General features: G+C 49.9%; 1 protein-coding gene across 1 annotated transcript; it reads right to left on the bottom strand.

Moving 5' to 3' along the window:
• Positions 1-532: 532 nt before the first annotated feature.
• TRAPPC1 (trafficking protein particle complex subunit 1) lies at positions 533-18524 on the bottom strand. The gene is made up of 5 exons (XM_082300518.1): positions 18494-18524; positions 15177-15393; positions 8794-8864; positions 6743-6881; positions 533-720 (listed from the first exon to the last, which is right to left on the bottom strand). The coding sequence occupies exons 2-5, from the start codon at positions 15273-15275 to the stop codon at positions 589-591; spliced, it is 441 nt and encodes a 146-aa protein (XP_082156644.1). The 5' UTR covers positions 15276-15393; positions 18494-18524; the 3' UTR covers positions 533-588.
• Positions 18525-19134: the final 610 nt, after the last annotated feature.

Genomic DNA, 19134 nt, shown 5'->3' with positions numbered 1-19134 from the left:
GGCTGTCAGTCAGGGTTTGGGGCTGTCAGTCAGGATTTTGGGGTCCCTTTTGGGGTTTTTGGGGCTCAGCTGGGGTTGCGGGGCCCGAAGTGGGGATTTGGGGCTGTCAGTCAGGATTTCGGGGTCCCTTTGGGGTTTTTGGGGCTGTCGATCAGGATTTGGGGCTGTCAATCAGGATTTGGGGCTGTCAATCAGGATTTGGGGCTGTCAATCAGGGTTTTGGGGTTTTTGGGGCTGTCAGTCAGGATTTTGGGGTTCCTTTGGGGTTTTTGAGGCTCAGCTGGGGTTGCAGGGCCCGAAGTGGGGATTTGGGGCTGTCGATCAGGATTTTGGGGTTTTTGGGGCTGTCGATCAGGATTTGGGGCTGTCAGTCAGGGTTTTGGGGTCCCTTTGGGGTTTTGGGGCTGTCGATCAGGATTTGGGGTTTTTGGGGCTGTCAGTCAGGATTTTGGGGTGTCAGTCAGGATTTTGGGGCTGTCAATCAGGATTTTGGGGTTTTTGGGGCTGTCGATCAGGATTTTGGGGCTGTCGATCAGGATTTGGGGGTTTTGGGGCTGTCAATCAGGATTTTGGGGTCCCTTTTGGGGCTCAGCTGGGGTTGCGGGGCCCGAAGTAGGGGAGGCTGCGCACGAAGGCGTCGAGGCGCTGCCGGAACAGGAGGCTCTGCACGGGGGCGCGGGGGGGGCACAGAGGGTTCTTCACCACCAGCTCCACGAACAGCTGCGGAGAGAGACACGGTTTGGGGTGAAATCCGGCCGGTTTGGGCAAAAAAACCCCATCCCGGTCTGGGGGAAAATCCGGCTGGTTTGGGCAAAAAATCCCCATCCCGGTTTGGGGGGAAATCCGGCTGGTTTGGGCAAAAAAAACCCATCCCGGTTTGGGGGAAAATCCGGCTGGTTTGGGCAAAAAATCCCCATCCCAGTTTGGGGGGAGATCCAGACGGTTTGGGCAAAAAATCCCCATCCCGGTTTGGGGGAAAATCCGGCCGGTTTGGGCAAAAAAAACCCATCCCGGTTTGGGGGGAGATCCAGATGGTTTGGGCAAAAAATCCCCATCCCAGTTTGGGGTGAAATCCGGCTGGTTTGGGCAAAAAATCCCCATCCCGGTTTGGGGTGAAATCCGGCCGGTTTGGGCAAAAAATCCCCATCCCAGTTTGGGGTGAAATCCGGCCGGTTTGGGCAAAAAAAACCCATCCCGGTTTGGAGTGAAATCCGGCCGGTTTGGGCAAAAACCCCCCATCCCGGTTTGGGGGGAAATCCGGCTGGTTTGGGCAAAAAATCCCCATCCCGGTTTGGGGTGAAATCCGGCCGGTTTGGGCAAAAAATCCCCATCCCAGTTTGGGGTGAAATCCGGCCGGTTTGGGCAAAAAATCCCCATCCCAGTTTGGGGTGAAATCCGGCCGGTTTGGGCAAAAAATCCCCATCCCGGTTTGGGGGAAAATCCGGCTGGTTTGGGCAAAAAATCCCCATCCCGGTTTGGGGTGAAATCCGGCCGGTTTGGGCAAAAAATCCCCATCCCAGTTTGGGGTGAAATCCGGCCGGTTTGGGCAAAAAATCCCCATCCCGGTTTGGGGGGAAATCCGGCTGGTTTGGGCAAAAAATCCCCATCCCGGTTTGGGGTGAAATCCGGCCGGTTTGGGCAAAAAAACCCCATCCCGGTTTGGGGTGAAATCCGGCCGGTTTGGGCAAAAAAACCCCATCCCGGTTTGGGGTGAAATCTGGCTGGTTTGGGCAAAAACCCCCCATCCCGGTTTGGGGGAAAATCCGGCTGGTTTGGGCAAAAAATCCCCATCCCGGTTTGGGGTGAAATCCGGCTGGTTTGGGCAAAAAATCCCCATCCCAGTTTGGGGGAAAATCCGGCTGGTTTGGGCAAAAAATCCCCATCCCAGTTTGGGGTGAAATCCGGCTGGTTTGGGAAAAATCCCCCTGGTTCGGGAAAAAAATCCCATTTTGGGGTTAAATCCGGCCGGTTTGGGAAAAAAACCTGGTTTGGGGTGAAATCCTGCCAGTTTGGGCAAAAAATCCCCAGTTTGCAGAAAAACAACCCAGTTTGGGAAAAAACCCCAGTTTGGGGTGAAATCTTGATGGTTTGGGAAAAATCCCTGGTTTGGGGTGAAATCCTGGTGGTTTGGGCAAAAAATCCCCAGTTTGGGAAAAATCCCGCTGGTTTGGGAAAAAAGACCCAGTTTGGGGTGAAATCCTGCTGGTTTGGGCAAAAAAAACCCCAGTTTTGGGCAAAAAAAACCCCAGTTTTGGGCAAAACCTCGCCATTTTGGGAAAACCCTCCCGGTTTGGGGTGAAATCCCCCAGTTTTGGGAAAAATCCCATTAATTTGGGGGAAAATCCCATCAGTCTGGTGGGAAAACCACCATGATTTGGGGAAAAATCCCATTATTTAGGGGGAAATCCTATTATTTGCAAAAAAATCCCAATATTTTGGGAAAACCCCTGTTATTTTGGGGTAAAACCCCATTGTTTTGGGAAAAATCCTACTATTTTGGAAAAAACCTGGTATTTTGGGAAAAAGCCGACTATTTAGGGAAAAAATCCAATTATTTGGGAAAAAAACCTCGTTATCTTGGGAAAAACCCCATTATTTTGGGGGGAAATCCCATTAGTTCGGGAAAAAAATTATTTAGGGCAAAATCCTATTATTTAGGGGAAAAATCCCGTTATTTTGGGAAAAATCCCATTATTTAGGGAAAAAATCCCGTTATTTTGGGGAAATCCTGTTATTTTGGGAAAAAATCCCTTTTTTGGGGGGAAAAACCCGTTATTTGGGGGAAAATCCAATTATTTTTGGGGAAACAAATCCCATTATTTTCGAGAAAATCCCTGTTATTTTGGGGCAAAATCCCATTAGTTTTGGGAAAAAACCCCATTATTTAGGGCAAAATCCTATTATTTACGGAAAAAATCCCGTTATTTTGGGGAAAATCCCATTATTTGGGGGAAAAAAATCCCCGTTATTTTGGGGAAAATCCTGTTATTTCGGGAAAAAATCCCTTTTTTGGGGGGAAAATCCCGTTATTTGGGGGGAAATCCCATTATTTGGGGAAAATCCCATTTTTTGGGGGGGAAAAAATCCTATTATTTTGGGAAAATCCCGTTATTTTGGGGGGAAAACCCATTATTTTGGGGAAAACCGCTTTTTGGGGGGGAAATCCCGCTATTTGGGGGGAAAAATCCCATTATTTTGGGGGAAAAATCCCATTATTTTGGGGGAAAAATCCCATTATTTTGGGGAAATTCCCGGTTTTTGGGGGGTGACACCCTCAGGGACCCCCCCAGGACCCCAAAACCGCGACCCCTCCCCCCCCAGGGACCCTAAAAACCCCCAGGGGGCAGATTTGGGGAATTTTGGGGGATTTGGGGGAATTTGGGGGAGATTTGGGGGAATTTTGAGGGATTTGGGGGAATTTGGGGGAGATTTGGGGGAATTTTGAGGGATTTGGGGGATTTGGGGGAATTTGGGGGAATTTGGGGGAGATTTGGGGATTTTGGGGGAATTTTGGGGATTTGGGGGAGATTCGGGGGAATTTTGGGGGAGATTTGGGGGATTTGGGGCGGATTTTGGGGGATTTTGAGGATTTGGGATGGATTTAGGGGATTTTGGGGAGATTTGGGGGATTTGGGGCAGATTTAGAGGATTTTGAGGCAGATTTTGGGGGAGTTGGGGCAGATTTTGGGGGGATTTTGGGGGATTTGGGGGCAGATTTTGGGGGATTTCGAGGATTTGGGACAGATTTGGGGGATTTGGGAGCAGATTTGGGGGATTTGGGGTGGATTTGGGGGATTTTAGGGATCGGGGGGGATTTGGGGCAGATTTTGGGGGAATCTGGGGGCAGATTTGGGGGGATTTCGGGGATTTTGGGAGCGGGGTCGGGGTTTTAGGACCGGGGTGGATTTGGGGGTTTTGTGTGGGGATTTCGGGGCTGGGATTTGGGGTTTTTCGGGGTGGATTTTGGGATTTTTTCGGGGCAGGTTTTGGGGCTCCCGGAGGGGATTTTGGGGTTCCAGGCGGGGATTTTGGGGCCGGGATTTTGGGGTTTTTTCGGGGCAGGATTTGGGGTTTTTTCGGGGCGGATTTGGGGGTTCTGTGCGGGGATTTTTGGGGCCGGGATTGGGGTTTTTTGGGGCCGGGATTGGGGTTTTTTTGGGGCCAGGATTTTGGGGTTTTTTCGGGGCGGATTTTGGGGTTCTGTGCCGGTTTTTTGGGGCCGGGATTGGGGATTTTTGGGGCCGGGATTTTGGGGTTTTTTGGGGCCGGGATTGGGGTTTTTTGGGGCCGGGATTTTGGGGTTTTTTCGGGGTGGATTTCGGGGTTCTGTGCGGGTTTTTTGGGGCCGGGATGGGGATTTTTGGGGCCGGGATTTTGGGGTTTTTTCGGGGCGGATTTCGGGGTTTTGGGCGGGGATTTTGGGGCCGGGATTCGGGGATTTTGGGGCCGGGATTGGGGATTTTCGGGGCCGGGATTTTGTTTTTTTTCGGGGCGGATTTTGGGGTTTTTTTTCGGGGCGGATTTGGGGGTTCTGTGCGGGGATTTTGGGGCCGGGATTTGGGATTTTTGGGGCCGGGATTTGGGGTTTTTTTCGGGGTGGATTTCGGGCTTTTTGGCGGGGATTTTGGGGCCGGGATGGGGATTTTTGGGGCCGGGATTTGGGATTTTTGGGGCCGGGATTTTGGGTTTTTTTCGGGGTGGATTTCGGGGTTTTGGGCGGGGATTTTGGGGCCGGGATTCGGGGATTTTGGGGTTTTTTTCGGGGCGGATTTCGGGGTTCTGTGCGGGGATTTTGGGGCCGGGATTGGGGATTTTGGGGCCGGGATTTGGGGTTTTTGGGGCCGGGATTTTGGGGTTTTTTCGGGGTGGATTTCGGGGTTTTGGGCGGGGATTTTGGGGCCGGGATTCGGGGATTTTGGGGTTTTTTTCGGGGCGGATTTGGGGGTTCTGTGCGGGGTTTTTGGGGCCGGGATTTTGGGGTTTTTTTCGGGGCGGATTTGGGGGTTCTGTGCCGGTTTTTTGGGGCCGGGATTGGGGATTTTTGGGGCCGGGATTTTGGGGTTTTTTGGGGCCGGGATTGGGGTTTTTTGGGGCCGGGATTTTGGGGTTTTTTCGGGGCGGATTTGGGGCCGGGATTGGGGATTTTTGGGGCCAGATTTGGGGCTTTTTTGGGGCCGGGATTTTGGGGTTTTTTCGGGGTGGATTTCGGGGTTCTGTGCGGGGATTTTTGGGGCCGGGATTGGGGTTTTTTGGGGCCGGGATTTGGGGTTTTTTTCGGGGCGGATTTTGGGGTTCTGTGCCGGTTTTTTGGGGCCGGGATTGGGGATTTTTGGGGCCGGGATTTTGGGGTTTTTTGGGGCCGGGATTGGGGTTTTTTGGGGCCGGGATTTTGGGGTTTTTTCGGGGCGGATTTGGGGCCGGGATTGGGGATTTTTGGGGCCGGGATTGGGGTTTTTTGGGGCCGGGATTTTGGGGTTTTTTTCGGGGCGGATTTGGGGATTCTGGGCGGGTTTTTTGGGGCCGGGATTGGGGTTTTTTGGGGCCGGGATTGGGGTTTTTTGGGGCCGGGATTTTGGGGTTTTTTTGGGGCGGATTTGGGGGTTCTGTGCGGGTTTTTTGGGAGCGGGATTGGGGTTTTTTGGGGCCGGGATTTTGGGGTTTTTTCGGGGCGGATTTGGGGCCGGGATTGGGGATTTTTGGGGCCGGGATTGGGGTTTTTTGGGGCCGGGATTTTGGGGTTTTTTTCGGGGCGGATTTGGGGATTCTGGGCGGGTTTTTTGGGGCCGGGATTGGGGTTTTTTGGGGCCGGGATTGGGGTTTTTTGGGGCCGGGATTTTGGGGTTTTTTTGGGGCGGATTTGGGGGTTCTGTGCGGGTTTTTTGGGAGCGGGATTGGGGTTTTTTGGGGCCGGGATTTTGGGTTTTTTTCGGGGCGGATTTCGGGGTTCTGTGCGGGGTTTTTGGGGCCGGGATTGGGGTTTTTTGGGGCCGGGATTTTGGGTTTTTTTCGGGGCGGATTTCGGGGTTCTGTGCGGGGATTTTTGGGGCCGGGATTGGGGTTTTTTGGGGCCGGGATTTGGGGTTTTTTGGGGCCGGGATTTTGGGGTTTTTTTCGGGGTGGATTTGGGGGTTCTGTGCGGGGATTTTGGGGCCGGGATGGGGGTTTTTGGGGCCGGGATTTTGGGGTTTTTTCGGGGCAGATTTGGGGCCGGGATTGGGGATTTTTGGGGCCAGATTTGGGGCTTTTTTGGGGCCGGGATTTTGGGTTTTTTTCGGGGTGGATTTGGGGGTTCTGTGCGGGGTTTTTGGGGCCGGGATGGGGGATTTTTGGGGCCGGGATTGGGGTTTTTTGGGGCCGGGATTTGGGGTTTTTTTTGGGGCCAGGATTTTGGGGTTTTTTTCGGGGCGGATTTGGGGGTTCTGTGCGGGGATTTTGGGGCCGGGATTGGGGTTTTTTGGGGCCGGGATTTTGGGGTTTTTTTCGGGGCGGATTTGGGGGTTCTGTGCGGGTTTTTTGGGGCCGGGATTGGGGTTTTTCGGGGCCGGGATTTTGGGGTTTTTTTCGGGGCGATTTCGGGGTTCTGGGGCCGGGGATTTTGGGGCTGGGATTTGGGGTTTTTTCGGGGTGGATTTGGGGGTTCTGTGCGGGGTTTTTGGGGCCGGGATTTTGGGGTTTTTTCGGGGCGGATTTGGGGGTTCTGGGCGGGGATTTTGGGGCCGGGATGGGGGTTTTCGGGGCTCACGTTGCTGTAGATGTGCTGCAGCGCCTCGCGGGCGCTGGGCACGCCCAGGTCGGTGTTGAGCACCAGGCGCAGCCCCGAGGGCGTCTCCAGGTAGTGCAGGCGGTACTTGCTGGTGTGGAACGCCACGAACCCGTCCCGCCCGCGCGCGCTAAGGACAATTCCCGGCATTCCCGAAATTCCCCAAATTCCCCAAATCCCCCCGCAGCCGCGGGAGCCGCCCCGAACCCTCGGGATTCTCCCGGAGCCCGAAATTCCGCTCCGAATCCGCCCGGAATCCGCCCCAAAATCCATCCCAGAACCAACCCCCCCCCCCCCCCCCGAGTCTCTCTTGGTTCTCCAGGATCCCAAATTCCCGAAATTCCCAAATTTCCAAGGGGTTCCCAAACCCTCGGGATCCCCCCCAGATCCCAAATCCCCCCAAAATCCCTTCCCGAATCTCTTTTTCGATGATTCGGGGTTCTCCAGGATCCCAAATTCCCGAAATTCCCAAATTTCCAAGGGGTTCCCAAACCCTCGGGATCCTCCCCAGACCCCAATTCCCCCCAAAATCCCCCAAAATTCCCCCAAAATCCCTTCCCGAATCTCCTTTTCGATGATTCGGGGTTCTCCAGGATCCCAAATTCCCCGAATTCCCAAAATTCCCAAATTTCCCGGGGTCTCCAAACCCCTCGGGATTCTCCCAGACCCCAAATTTCCCCCAAATTTCCCCCAAAATCCATCCCCAAATCCCCCCCTGAATCTCTCTTGGTTCTCCAGGATCCCAAATTCCCCAAATTCCGAAATTCCAGGGGCTCCCCAAACCCTCGGGATTTTTCCCGACCCCAAATTCCCCCAAATCCTCCCAAAATTCATCCCAAATCCGCCCAAATTCCCCCCAAATCCATCCCCAAATCTCTCTTTCGATGATTTCGGCTTCTCCAGGATCCCAAATTCCCCAAATTCCCCAAATTCCCAAATTTCCCGGGGTCCCCAAACCCTCGGGAATTGCCCCAATTCCCCCCAAATTTCCTTACCCAGGATCCCCTCCCCCCCCCGCCCCCTCAGTTTCTGGGATCTCCCGGAATTTTTTGGGATCCCAGGGAATTTTTGGAGGATTCCCAGGGTTTTTTTGGGATTCCCGGGGATTTTTTGGGGATTCCCGGCCGGAATTTGGGGATTCCCGGGGGTTTTTTTGGGATTCCCGGCCGGAATTTGGGGATTCCCGGGGTTTTTTGGGATTCCCGGCCGGATTTTGGGGATTTTTGGGATTTTTTTGGGATTCCCGGCCGGAATTTGGGGATTCCCGGGGATTTTTTGGGATTCCCGGCCGGAATTTGGGGATTCCCGGGGATTTTTTGGGGGTTCCCGGCCGGAATTTTTGGGATTCCCGGGGGTTTTTTGGGGTTCCCAGGGGTCTTTTGGGATTCCCGGGGTTTTTTTGGGGATTCCCGGGGATTTTTTGGGGATTCCCGGGGGAATTTTTGGGATTCCCGGGGTTTTTGGGGATTCCCGGGGATTTTTTGGGGGTTCCCGGCTGGAATTTGGGGATTCCCAGGGTTTTTTTTGGGATTCCCGGCCGGAATTTGGGGATTCCCGGGGATTTTTTGGGGGTTCCCAGCCGGATTTTGGGGATTCCCGGGAGTTTTTTGGGGATTCCCGGGGATTTTTTGGGGATTCCCGGGGATTTTTTGGGGGTTCCCGGCTGGAATTTGGGGATTCCCGGGGATTTTTTGGGGTTCCCGGCCGGAATTTGGGGATTCCCGGGGATTTTTTGGGGGTTCCCAGCCGGAATTTGGGGATTCCCGGGGATTTTTTGGGGATTCCCGGGGATTTTTTGGGGGTTCCCGGCCGGAATTTGGGGATTCCCAGGGATTTTTTGGGGATTCCCGGCCGGAATTTGGGGATTCCCGGGGTTTTTTTTGGGATTCCCGGGGTTTTTGGGGGTTCCCGGCCGGAATTTGGGGATTCCCGGGGATTTTTTGGGGATTCCCGGGGTTTTTGGGGATTCCCGGGGGTTTTTTGGGGATTCCCGGGGATTTTTTGGGGGTTCCCGGCCCCCAAATTTTGGATACATGTCCGTGGGACTCATCTTGGCCACGAAGGAGCGCAGGGAGAAAAGCATCCCGAACATCAGCTTGAACTCCTGCCGGGATGCGGGAATTTGGGGGGATTTGGGGGGATTTTGGGAATTTTGGGGGGATTTTGGGGAATTTTGGGGGATTTTGACGGGGAATTTGGGGAATCTTGGGGGATTTGGGGGCAATTTTAGGGGATTTGGGGGAGAATTTGGGGAATTTTACGGGATTCCGGGCAGATTTTAGGGAATTTCGGGGGGAAATTTGGGAACTTTGGGGGAGTTTGAGAGGGATTTTAGGGGATTTGGGAATTCAGACGGGAGGGACTGAGAATTTGGGGGGGATTTGGGAATTTTAGGGGAATTTGGGGGGGATTTGGGGCATTTTGGGGAGTTTGGGGGGAGATTTGGGGAAATTTAGGGGATTTTGGGGGGAATTGGGGGAATTTTGGGGGAATTTGGGGGATTTGGGGGGAATTTGGGGAATTTTAGGGGACTTCAGGCAGATTTTAGGGAATTAGGGGGGAATTGGGGCGGGGGAATTGGAGGGAATTTGGGGAATTTTAGGGGATTTTGGGGGGATTTGGGGGGGATTTGAGGTTTTTGTGAATTTTGGGGGGGTTTGGGGGATTTTTTGGGGATTTCAGGGGGATTTTAGGGGATTTTGGGGGAAATTTGGGGATTTTGGGGCATTTTGGGGGGGATTTGGGGATTTTTTAGGAATCTCCAAACCCCCCCCAGTTTCCCCAAACCTCCCACTGAGGGACCCCCGAACCCTCCCAGAGCCCCCAAATTCCCCAAAAAATCCCCGAATTCCCAAAATTCCCAAATCCCAACCTCCTCCTGCAGGACCCCAACCCCCAAATCCCCCCAAAATTCACAAATTCCCCCCCAAAATTCCCCTCAAAATCCCCCCAAATCCCCCCCAAATGCCCCCAAATCCCAAAAATCCCCAGAAATTCCCCAATTCCCCAAAAATTCCCCAAATTCTCAAACCCCAAACCCCCCAGCCCCCCCCAAAAATCCACAAATTCTCCCCCAAAATTCACAAATTCCCCCCAAAAGTCCCCCAAATCCCTCCCCAAACCCACAAATCCCCCAAAATTCCTAAAACCCCCCCAAATTCCCAAAAATTCCCAAAAATCCTGAATCCCAAACCCCCAAATCCCCCAAAATCCTTCCCCAGACCCCCAAAATTCCCCAAAAATTAAAAAAAAATCCCCAAAATCCCCGAAATTCCCAGAAATTCCCAAAAAACAAAAAAACCCCCCAAAATCTCCAAAATTTCCTGCGCATTCCTGAAAATCCCCAAAAATCCCAGAAAATCCCCAAAAACTTCCCAAAAATCCCCGAAATTCCTGAAAATTCCCCAAAATCCCTGAAAATTTCCAAAAAATTCCCAAAATCCCCAAAAAATCCCCAAAATCTCCAAAAGTTCCCAAAAGACCCCCAACATTTCAAAATATTCCCAAAAAATTCCCAAAAATCCCCGAAATTCCTGAAAATTCCCAAAAATCCCTGAAAATTCCCAAAAATCCCCGAAATTCCCTGAACATTCCAAAAAATTTTCAAAAAATCCCCCGAAATTCCCCCGAATTCCCCAAAATCCCCAAAAATTCCCCAGAATCTCCAAAAGTTTCCAAAAGAACCCCCAAAATTCCAAAATATTCCCCAAAAATTCCCAAAAAAGCCCCAAAAATCAAAATAAATCCCCCAAAAATCAAAAAAAACTCCAAAAAGTCCCCGAAATTCCCCGAAATTCCCCCAATTCCCAGATTCCCGAAATTCCCGAAAATTCCCGAAAATTCAAAAAAATCTCCACAAATTCCCAAAAGACCCCCAAAAGTTCCAAAATATTCCCAAAGAACCCCCAAAAATTCCCCCAAAAAAATCCCCAAAAGTCCCAAAAAATTTCCAAGAAATTCCCGAAAATTCCCCATAATGCCTGAAAATTCCCGAAAATTCCCGAAAATTCCAAAAATTCCCAAAATTCCCAAGAAAGCCCCGAAATTCCCCGAAAATTTCAAAAAATCCCCCCAAAATCCCCGAAAATCCCCCAAATTCCCAAAAATTCCCCAAAAAATCCCCAAAATTCCCAAAAAATTCCCAAGAAATTTCTTGAAAATTCCCCATAATGCCTGAAAATTCCCGAAAATTCCCGAAAATTCCCGAAAATTCCCGAAAATTCCAAAAATTCCCCATATTCCTGAAAATTCCCAAGAAAGCCCCGAAATTCCCCGAAAATTTCAAAAAATCCCCCCCAAATCCCCCAAATTCCCAAAAATTCCCCAAAAAATCCCCAAAATTCCCCAAAAATTCCCAAGAAATTTCTTGAAAACTCCCCATAATGCCTGAAAATTCCCAAAAGTTACCAAAAATCCCCCAAAATTCCAAAAAATTCCCCAAAAAATCCCCGAAATTTCCCCCAAATCTCCAAAAGTTCCCAAAAGACCCCCCAACATTTCCAAAACATTCCCAGAAAATTCCCAAAAAAGCCCCAAAATTCCCAAAAATCCCCAAAAATTCCCAAAAATCCCCGAAATTCCCTGAACATTCCAGAAAACGCCCGAAAATCCCCCAGAAATTCCCAAAAATTCCCCCCAAAAGTTCCTAAAAATCCCCCCAAAATTCCCCTAAATTCCCCAAAATCCCCGAAATTTCCCCCAAATCTCCAAAAGTTCCCACAAGACCCCCCAAAATTCCAAAATATTCCCCCCAAAATCCCCCAAAATCCCCAGAAAAACCCCCCAAAATTCCAAAAAAAACTCCGAAAAGTCCCCGAAATTCCCAGAAATTCCCAAAAAACAAAAAAAACCCTCAAAATCTCCAAAATTTCCTGCGCATTCCTGAAAATCCCCAAAAATCCCAGAAAATCCCCAAAAACTTCCCAAAAATCCCTGAAATTCCTGAAAATTTCCCAAAATCCCTGAAAATTTCCAAAAAATTCCCAAAATCCCCAAAAAATCCCCAAAATCTCCAAAAGTTCCCAAAAGACCCCCCAACATTTTAAAATATTCCCAAAAAATTCCCAAAAATCCCCGAAATTCCTGAAAATTCCCAAAAATCCCCGAAATTCCCTGAACATTCCAAAAAATTTTCAAAAAATCCCAAAAAATTCCCCCGAATTCCCCAAAATCCCCAAAAATTCCCCAGAATCTCCAAAAGTTTCCAAAAGACCCCCCAAAATTCCAAAATATTCCCCAAAAATTCCCAAAAAAGCCCCGAAAATCAAAATAAATCCCCCAAAATTCCAAAAAAACTCCAAAAAGTCCCCGAAATTCCCCCAAATTCCCCGAAATTCCCCCAAATTCCCCCAATTCCCAGACTCCCGAAATTCCCCAAAAATTCCAAAAAATCTCCACAAATTCCCAAAAGACCCCCAAAAGTTCCAAAATATTCCCAAAGAACCCCCAAAAATTCCCCCAAAAAATCCCCAAAAGTCCCAAAAAATTTCCAAGAAATTCCCGAAAATTCCCCATAATGCCTGAAAATTCCCGAAAATTCCCGAAAATTCCAAAAATTCCCAAAATTCCTGAAAATTCCCAAGAAAGCCCCGAAATTCCCCGAAAATTTCAAAAAATCCCCCCAAAATCCCCGAAAATCCCCCAAATTCCCAAAAATTCCCCAAAAAAATCCCCAAAATTCCCAAAAAGTTCCCAAGAAATTTCTTGAAAATTCCCCATAATGCCTGAAAATTCCCGAAAATTCCCGAAAATTCCCGAAAATTCCAAAAATTCCCAAAATTCCTGAAAATTCCCAAGAAAGCCCCGAAATTCCCCGAAAATTTCAAAAAATCCCCCCAAAATCCCCCAAATTCCCAAAAATTCCCCAAAAAATCCCCAAAATTCCCCAAAAATTCCCAAGAAATTTCTTGAAAACTCCCCATAATGCCTGAAAATTCCCAAAAGTTACCAAAAATTCCCCAAAATCCAAAAAATTCCCAAAATCAAAAAAAAACCCAGAAAAGCCCTGAAAATCCACCAAAATTCCAAAAAATTCCCCAAAAATCCCCAAAATTTCCCCCAAATCTCCAAAAGTTCCCAAAAGACCCCCCAACATTTCCAAAACATTCCCAGAAAATTCCCAAAAAAGCCCCAAAATTCCCAAAAATCCCCAAAAATTCCCAAAAATCCCCGAAATTCCCTGAACATTCCAGAAAACGCCCGAAAATCCCCCAGAAATTCCCAAAAATTCCCCCCAAAAGTTCCTAAAAATCCCCCCAAAATTCCCCTAAATTCCCCAAAATCCCCGAAAATTCCCCAGAATCTCCAAAAGTTCCCACAAGACCCCCCAAAATTCCAAAATATTCCCCCCAAAATCCCCCAAAAATCCCCAAAAATCCCCAGAAAAACCCCCCAAAATTCCAAAAAAAACTCCGAAAAGTCCCCGAAATTCCCCCAATTCCCGAAATTCCCGAAATTCCCCAAAAATTCCAAAAAATCTCCACAAATTCCCAAAAGACCCCCAAAAGTTCCAAAATATTCCCAAAGAACCCCCAAAAATTCCCCCAAAAAATCCCCAAAAGTCCCAAAAAATTTCCAAGAAATTCCCGAAAATTCCCCATAATGCCTGAAAATTCCCGAAAATTCCCGAAAATTCCAAAAATTCCCAAAATTCCCAAGAAAGCCCCGAAATTCCCCGAAAATTTCAAAAAATCCCCCCAAAATCCCCGAAAATCCCCCAAATTCCCAAAAATTCCCCAAAAAATCCCCAAAATTCCCCAAAAATTCCCAAGAAATTTCTTGAAAATTCCCCATAATGCCTGAAAATTCCCGAAAATTCCCGAAAATTCCAAAAATTCCCCATATTCCTGAAAATTCCCAAGAAGGCCCCGAAATTCCCCGAAAATTTCAAAAAATCCCCCCAAAATCCCCCAAATTCCCAAAAATTCCCCAAAAAATCCCCAAAATTCCCCAAAAATTCCCAAGAAATTTCTTGAAAACTCCCCATAATGCCTGAAAATTCCCAAAAGCCCCGAAAATCCCCCAAAATTCCAAAAAATTCCCCAAAAATCCCCGAAATTTCCCCCAAATCTCCAAAAGTTCCCAAAAGACCCCCCAAAATTTCCAAAACATTCCCAGAAAATTCCCAAAAAAGCCCCAAAATTCCCAAAAATCCCCAAAAATTCCCCCAAATCCCCGAAATTCCCTGAACATTCCAGAAAAACGCCCGAAAATCCCCCAGAAATTCCCAAAAATTCCCCCCAAAAACCCCCAAAAGTTCCTAAAAATCCCCCCAAAATTCCCCTAAATTCCCCAAAATCCCCGAAATTTCCCCCAAATCTCCAAAAGTTCCCACAAGACCCCCCAAAATTCCAAAATATTCCCCCCAAAATCCCCCCAAAATCCCCAAAAATCCCCAGAAAAACCCCCCAAAATTCCAAAAAAAACTCCGAAAAGTCCCCGAAATTCCCCCAAATTCCCCCAATTCCCGAAATTCCCGAAAATCCCCGAAAATTCCAAAAAATCTCCACAAATTCCCAAAAGACCCCCAAAAGTTCCAAAATATTCCCAAAGAACCCCCAAAAATTCCCCCAAAAAATCCCCAAAATTCCCAAAAAATTTCCAAGAAATTCCCGAAAATTCCCCATAATGCCTGAAAATTCCCGAAAATTCCCGAAAATTCCAAAAATTCCCAAAATTCCTGAAAATTCCCAAGAAAGCCCCGAAATTCCCCGAAAATTTCAAAAAATCCCCCCAAAATCCCCGAAAATCCCCCAAATTCCCAAAAATTCCCCAAAAAATCCCCAAAATTCCCAAAAAGTTCCCAAGAAATTTCTTGAAAACTCCCCATAATGCCTGAAAATTCCCAAAAGTTACCAAAAATTCCCCAAAATCCAAAAAATTCCCAAAATCAAAAAAAATCCCCAGAAAAGCCCCGAAAATCCCCCAAAATTCCAAAAAATTCCCCAAAAAATCCCCGAAATTTCCCCCAAATCTCCAAAAGTTCCCAAAAGACCCCCCAAAATTTCCAAAACATTCCTGAAAATTCCCAAAAAAGCCCCAAAATTCCCAAAAATCCCCGAAATCCCCAAAAATTCCCCCAAATCCCCGAAATTCCCTGAACATTCCAGAAAAACGCCCGAAAATCCCCCAGAAATTCCCAAAAATTCCCCCCAAAAGTTCCTAAAAATCCCCCCAAAATTCCCCTAAATTCCCCAAAATCCCCGAAAATTCCCCCGAATCCCCAAAAATTCCCACAAGACCCCCCAAAATTCCAAAAATCCCCCAAAAATCCCCCAAAAATCCCCAGAAAAACCCCCCAAAATTCCAAAAAAAACTCCGAAAAATCCCCGAAATTCCCCGAAATTCCCCGAAATTCCCCAAAATTCCCGAAATTCCCGAAATTCCCGGAATTCCCGGAATTCCGCTGCCTGCCCACCTCCTCCTGGGCCATGCCCGCCGGGCGCCGCCGGTGCCACTCGCTGTAGAAGAGGCAGCAGCCGCCGCGGTCGAAGATGTACAGGTTGTGCACGGTCATGGAGCCCCCCAAAAATTCCAGAGAATCCCAAAAAGTTCCAGAGGGGATCCCAAAAAAATCCCCGATCCCCAAATTCCCAAAGGGGAGCCCGAAAAAATCCGGGAATGGGCGGAAATTCCTGCGGGGAAGAGGGGAAAATGAAGATTGGAGCCCGGATTTTCATCCCTAAAAACCCCCAAAAATTCCAGAGGGATCCCAAAAATTCCAGGGAGGATCCCAAAAAATTCCGGGATCCCGAAATTCCAAAGGGGGACCCCAAAAAAATCCAGGAATGGGAGAAAAAATTCAGCTTTGACCCCAAATTTCCACCCCAGAGACGCCAAAAATTCAGCTTGGAGCTCAAATTTTCACCCCTAAAAACCCCCAAAAATTCCAGAGGGTCCCAAAAATTCCAGGGAGGATCCCAAAAAATTCCCGATCCCCAAATTCCAAAGGGGGACCCCAAAAAAATCCGGGAATGGGAGAAAAGAGCAAAAAAATTCAGCTTGGAGCCCAAATTTCCACCCCAGAGACCCCAAAATTCACCCCAGGGACCCCAAAAAATTCCAGAGGATCCCAAAAATTAATGGGAGGATCCCAAAAAATCCCCGATCCCAAAATTCCAAAGGGGAATCCCCAAAAAAAATCTGGGAATGGGAGAAAAAATTCAGCTTTGACCCCAAATTTCCACCTCAGACACCCCAAAAAAATTCAGATTGGAGCCCAAATTTCCACCCCAGGGACCCCAAAAAATTCCAGAGAATCCCAAAAATTCCAGGGAGGATCCCAAAAAAATCCCCGATCCCCAAATTCCGAAAGGGGAGCCCGAAAAAATCCGGGAATGGGCGGAAATTCCTGCGGGGAAGAGGGGAAAATGAAGATTGGAGCCCGGATTTCCACCCCAAAAAATTCCAGAGGGATCCCAAAAATTCCAGGGAGGATCCCAAAAAATTTTGGGATCCCGAAATTCCAAAGGGGGACCCCAAAAAAAATCCGGGAATGGGAGAAAAGAGCAAAAAAATTCAGCTTGGAGTCCAAATTTCCACCCCAGAGACCCAAAAAATTCAGATTTGAGCCCAAATTTCCACCCCAGGGACCCCAAAAAATTCCAGAGGATCCCAAAAATTAATGGGAGGATCCCAAAAAATCCTCGATCCCAAAATTCCAAAGGGGGACCCCAAAAAATCCAGGAATGGGAGAAAAAATTCAGCTTGGAGCCCAAATTTCCACCCCAGACACCCCAAAATTCACCCCAGAGACCCCAAAAAATTCCAGAGAGTCCCAAAAATTCCAGGGAGGATCCCAAAAAAATCCCCGATCCCAAAATTCCGAAGGGGGACCCCAAAAAATCCGGGAATGGGAGAAAAAATTCAGCTTGGAGCCCAAATTTCCACCTCAGACACCCCAAAAAAATTCAGATTGGAGCCCAAATTTCCACCCCAGGGACCCCAAAAATTCAGATTTGAGCCCAAATTTCCACCCCAGAGACCCTAAAAAATTCCAGAGGGATCCCAAAATTCCAGGGAAGATCCCAAAAAATTTTGGGATCCCGAAATTCCAAAGGGGGACCCCAAAAAAAATCCGGGAATGGGAGAAAAGAACAAAAAAATTCAGCTTGGAGCCCAAATTTCCACCCCAGGGACCCGAAAAAATTCAGATTTGAGCCCAAATTTCCACCCCAGAGACCCTAAAAAATTCCAGAGGGATCCCAAAAATTCCAGGGAAGATCCCAAAAAATCCCCGATCCCCAAATTCCAAAGGGGGACCCCAAAAATTCAATGGGAGATCCCAAAAAATTGCGGGGGGGGGGGGGAGGAACTTTTTGGGAGAGACCAAAATGCAAAAGGGGGGGGGGGAGGGGGGGTCCCCAAAAATTCCAGAGGATCCCAAAATGGGGGGGGAGGGTCCGGAACCGCCCAGTGCTCCCAGTATGACCCAGTATGACCCAGTATGACCCAGTATGATCCAGTATGACCCAGTATGACCCAGTATGACCCAGCGCTCCCAGTATAACCCAGTATAAGCCAGTATAACCCAGCGCTCCCAGTATAACCCAGTATAACCCAGTATGATCCAGTATAACCCAGTATGACCCAGTATAACCCAGTGCTCCCAGTATAACCCAGTATAACCCAGTATAACCCAGTATGACCCAGTATGACCCAGTATGACCCAGTGCTCCCAGTATAACCCAGTATAACCCAGTATAACCCAGCGCTCCCAGTATAACCCAGTATAACCCAGTATGATCCAGTATAACCCAGTATGACCCAGTATAACCCAGTATAACCCAGTATAACCCAGCGCTCCCAGTATAACCCAGTATAACCCAGTATGACTCAGTGCTCCCAGTATAACCCAGTATAACCCAGTATAACCCAGTATAACCCAGCGCTCCCAGTACAACCCAGTATAACCCAGTATAACCCAGCGCTCCCAGTATAACCCAGTATAACCCAGTATAACCCAGTATGACTCAGTGCTCCCAGTATAACCCAGTATAACCCAGTATGACCCAGTACGACCCAGCGCTCCCAGTATGACCCAGTACGACCCAGCGCTCCCAGTATAACCCAGTATGACCCAGTATAACCCAGTATAACCCAGTATAACCCAGCGCTCCCAGTATAACCCAGTATAACCCAGTATAACCCAGTGCTGCCAGTATAACCCAGCGCTCCCAGTATAACCCAGTATAACCCAGTATAACCCAGCGCTCCCAGTATAACCCAGTATAAGCCAGTGCTCCCAGTATAACCCAGTATAACCCAGTATAACCCAGAGTAAGCCAGTATAACCCAGTGCTCCCAGTATGACCAGCACCAGCGATCCCAGGAACTCCCAGTGCTCCCAGTATAACCAGCACCAGTGCTCCCCAGTTCCCTCCCAGTCCCTCCCAGTCCCCCCCAGTGTCCCCCAGTTCCCTCCCAATGCCCCCCAGCCCCTCCCAGTTCCCTCCCAGTTCCATCCCAGTCCCGCCCCAGTTCCCCCCAGTCCATCCCACTGCCCTCCAGTGCCCTCCAATCCCTCCCAGTCTCTCCCAGTTCCCCCAGTCTCTCCCAGTTCCCTCCCAGTCCCCCCCAGTGCCATCCCAGTTCCCTCCCAGCCTCCCCCAGTTGCCTCCCAGTCCCTTCCCAGTTCCCCCCAGTCCATCCCACTGCCCTCCAGTGCCCTCCAATCCCTCCCAGTCCCCCCCAGTCCCCCCCAGTTCCCTCCCAGTTCCCCCAGTCTCCCCTCACCGCTTTCCCGCCGCCTTCACTTCCGCCCGGGCTGCCGCCTTCTGTGACGTCACTTCCGCTTTCCGCCCACATCCAACATGGCGGCGGCGACAGACGCGGCGAAAGGGGCGTGGCCAGAGCGGAGTGGGCGTGACCTGCCCATATATGGGCATTACCCTTATACGGCATTGGAAGGGGCGTGACCACACAGGGAGGAGGCGTGGCTTAGCTTTGATTGACAGCTGCGGCCGGGGAGGGGCGCGGGCCCAGCCCCGTTTTGGGGCGTTTTGGGGCAGTTTTGGGGTCCCGAGGGGGGCGCGGAGCCCCCAAAGTCCCCCCGCGTCCCTTTTTGGACCCCCCCGAGCCGCTGGGACCCCCCTGGGCTGGGACCACCCCTCAATTCCCCCCGCACGGGTGTCCCCCGTGTCCCCCCAATGTCCCCTCGTGGGTCCCCCCCCACCCAGAGCCCCCCTAGACCCCCCCAGGCCCCCCCACGGGTGTCCCCCGTGTCCCCCTCGTGTCCCCCCCCCACCAGAGCCCCCCCCAGACTCCCCCAGGCCCCCCCACGAGTGTCCCCCGTGTCCCCCCCAATGTCCCCTCGTGTGTCCCCCCCTAACAGAGCCACCCCAGACCCCCCCACGGGTGTCCCCGTGTCCCCCTCG

This window comes from Coloeus monedula (genome assembly GCF_965178545.1).
Source record: "Coloeus monedula genome assembly, chromosome: 40".
Classification (NCBI taxonomy): Eukaryota; Metazoa; Chordata; class Aves; order Passeriformes; family Corvidae; genus Coloeus; species Coloeus monedula.
The sequence above is the reverse complement of the archived record's forward strand: the minus strand, read 5'-3'. Positions and strand labels throughout refer to the sequence as shown.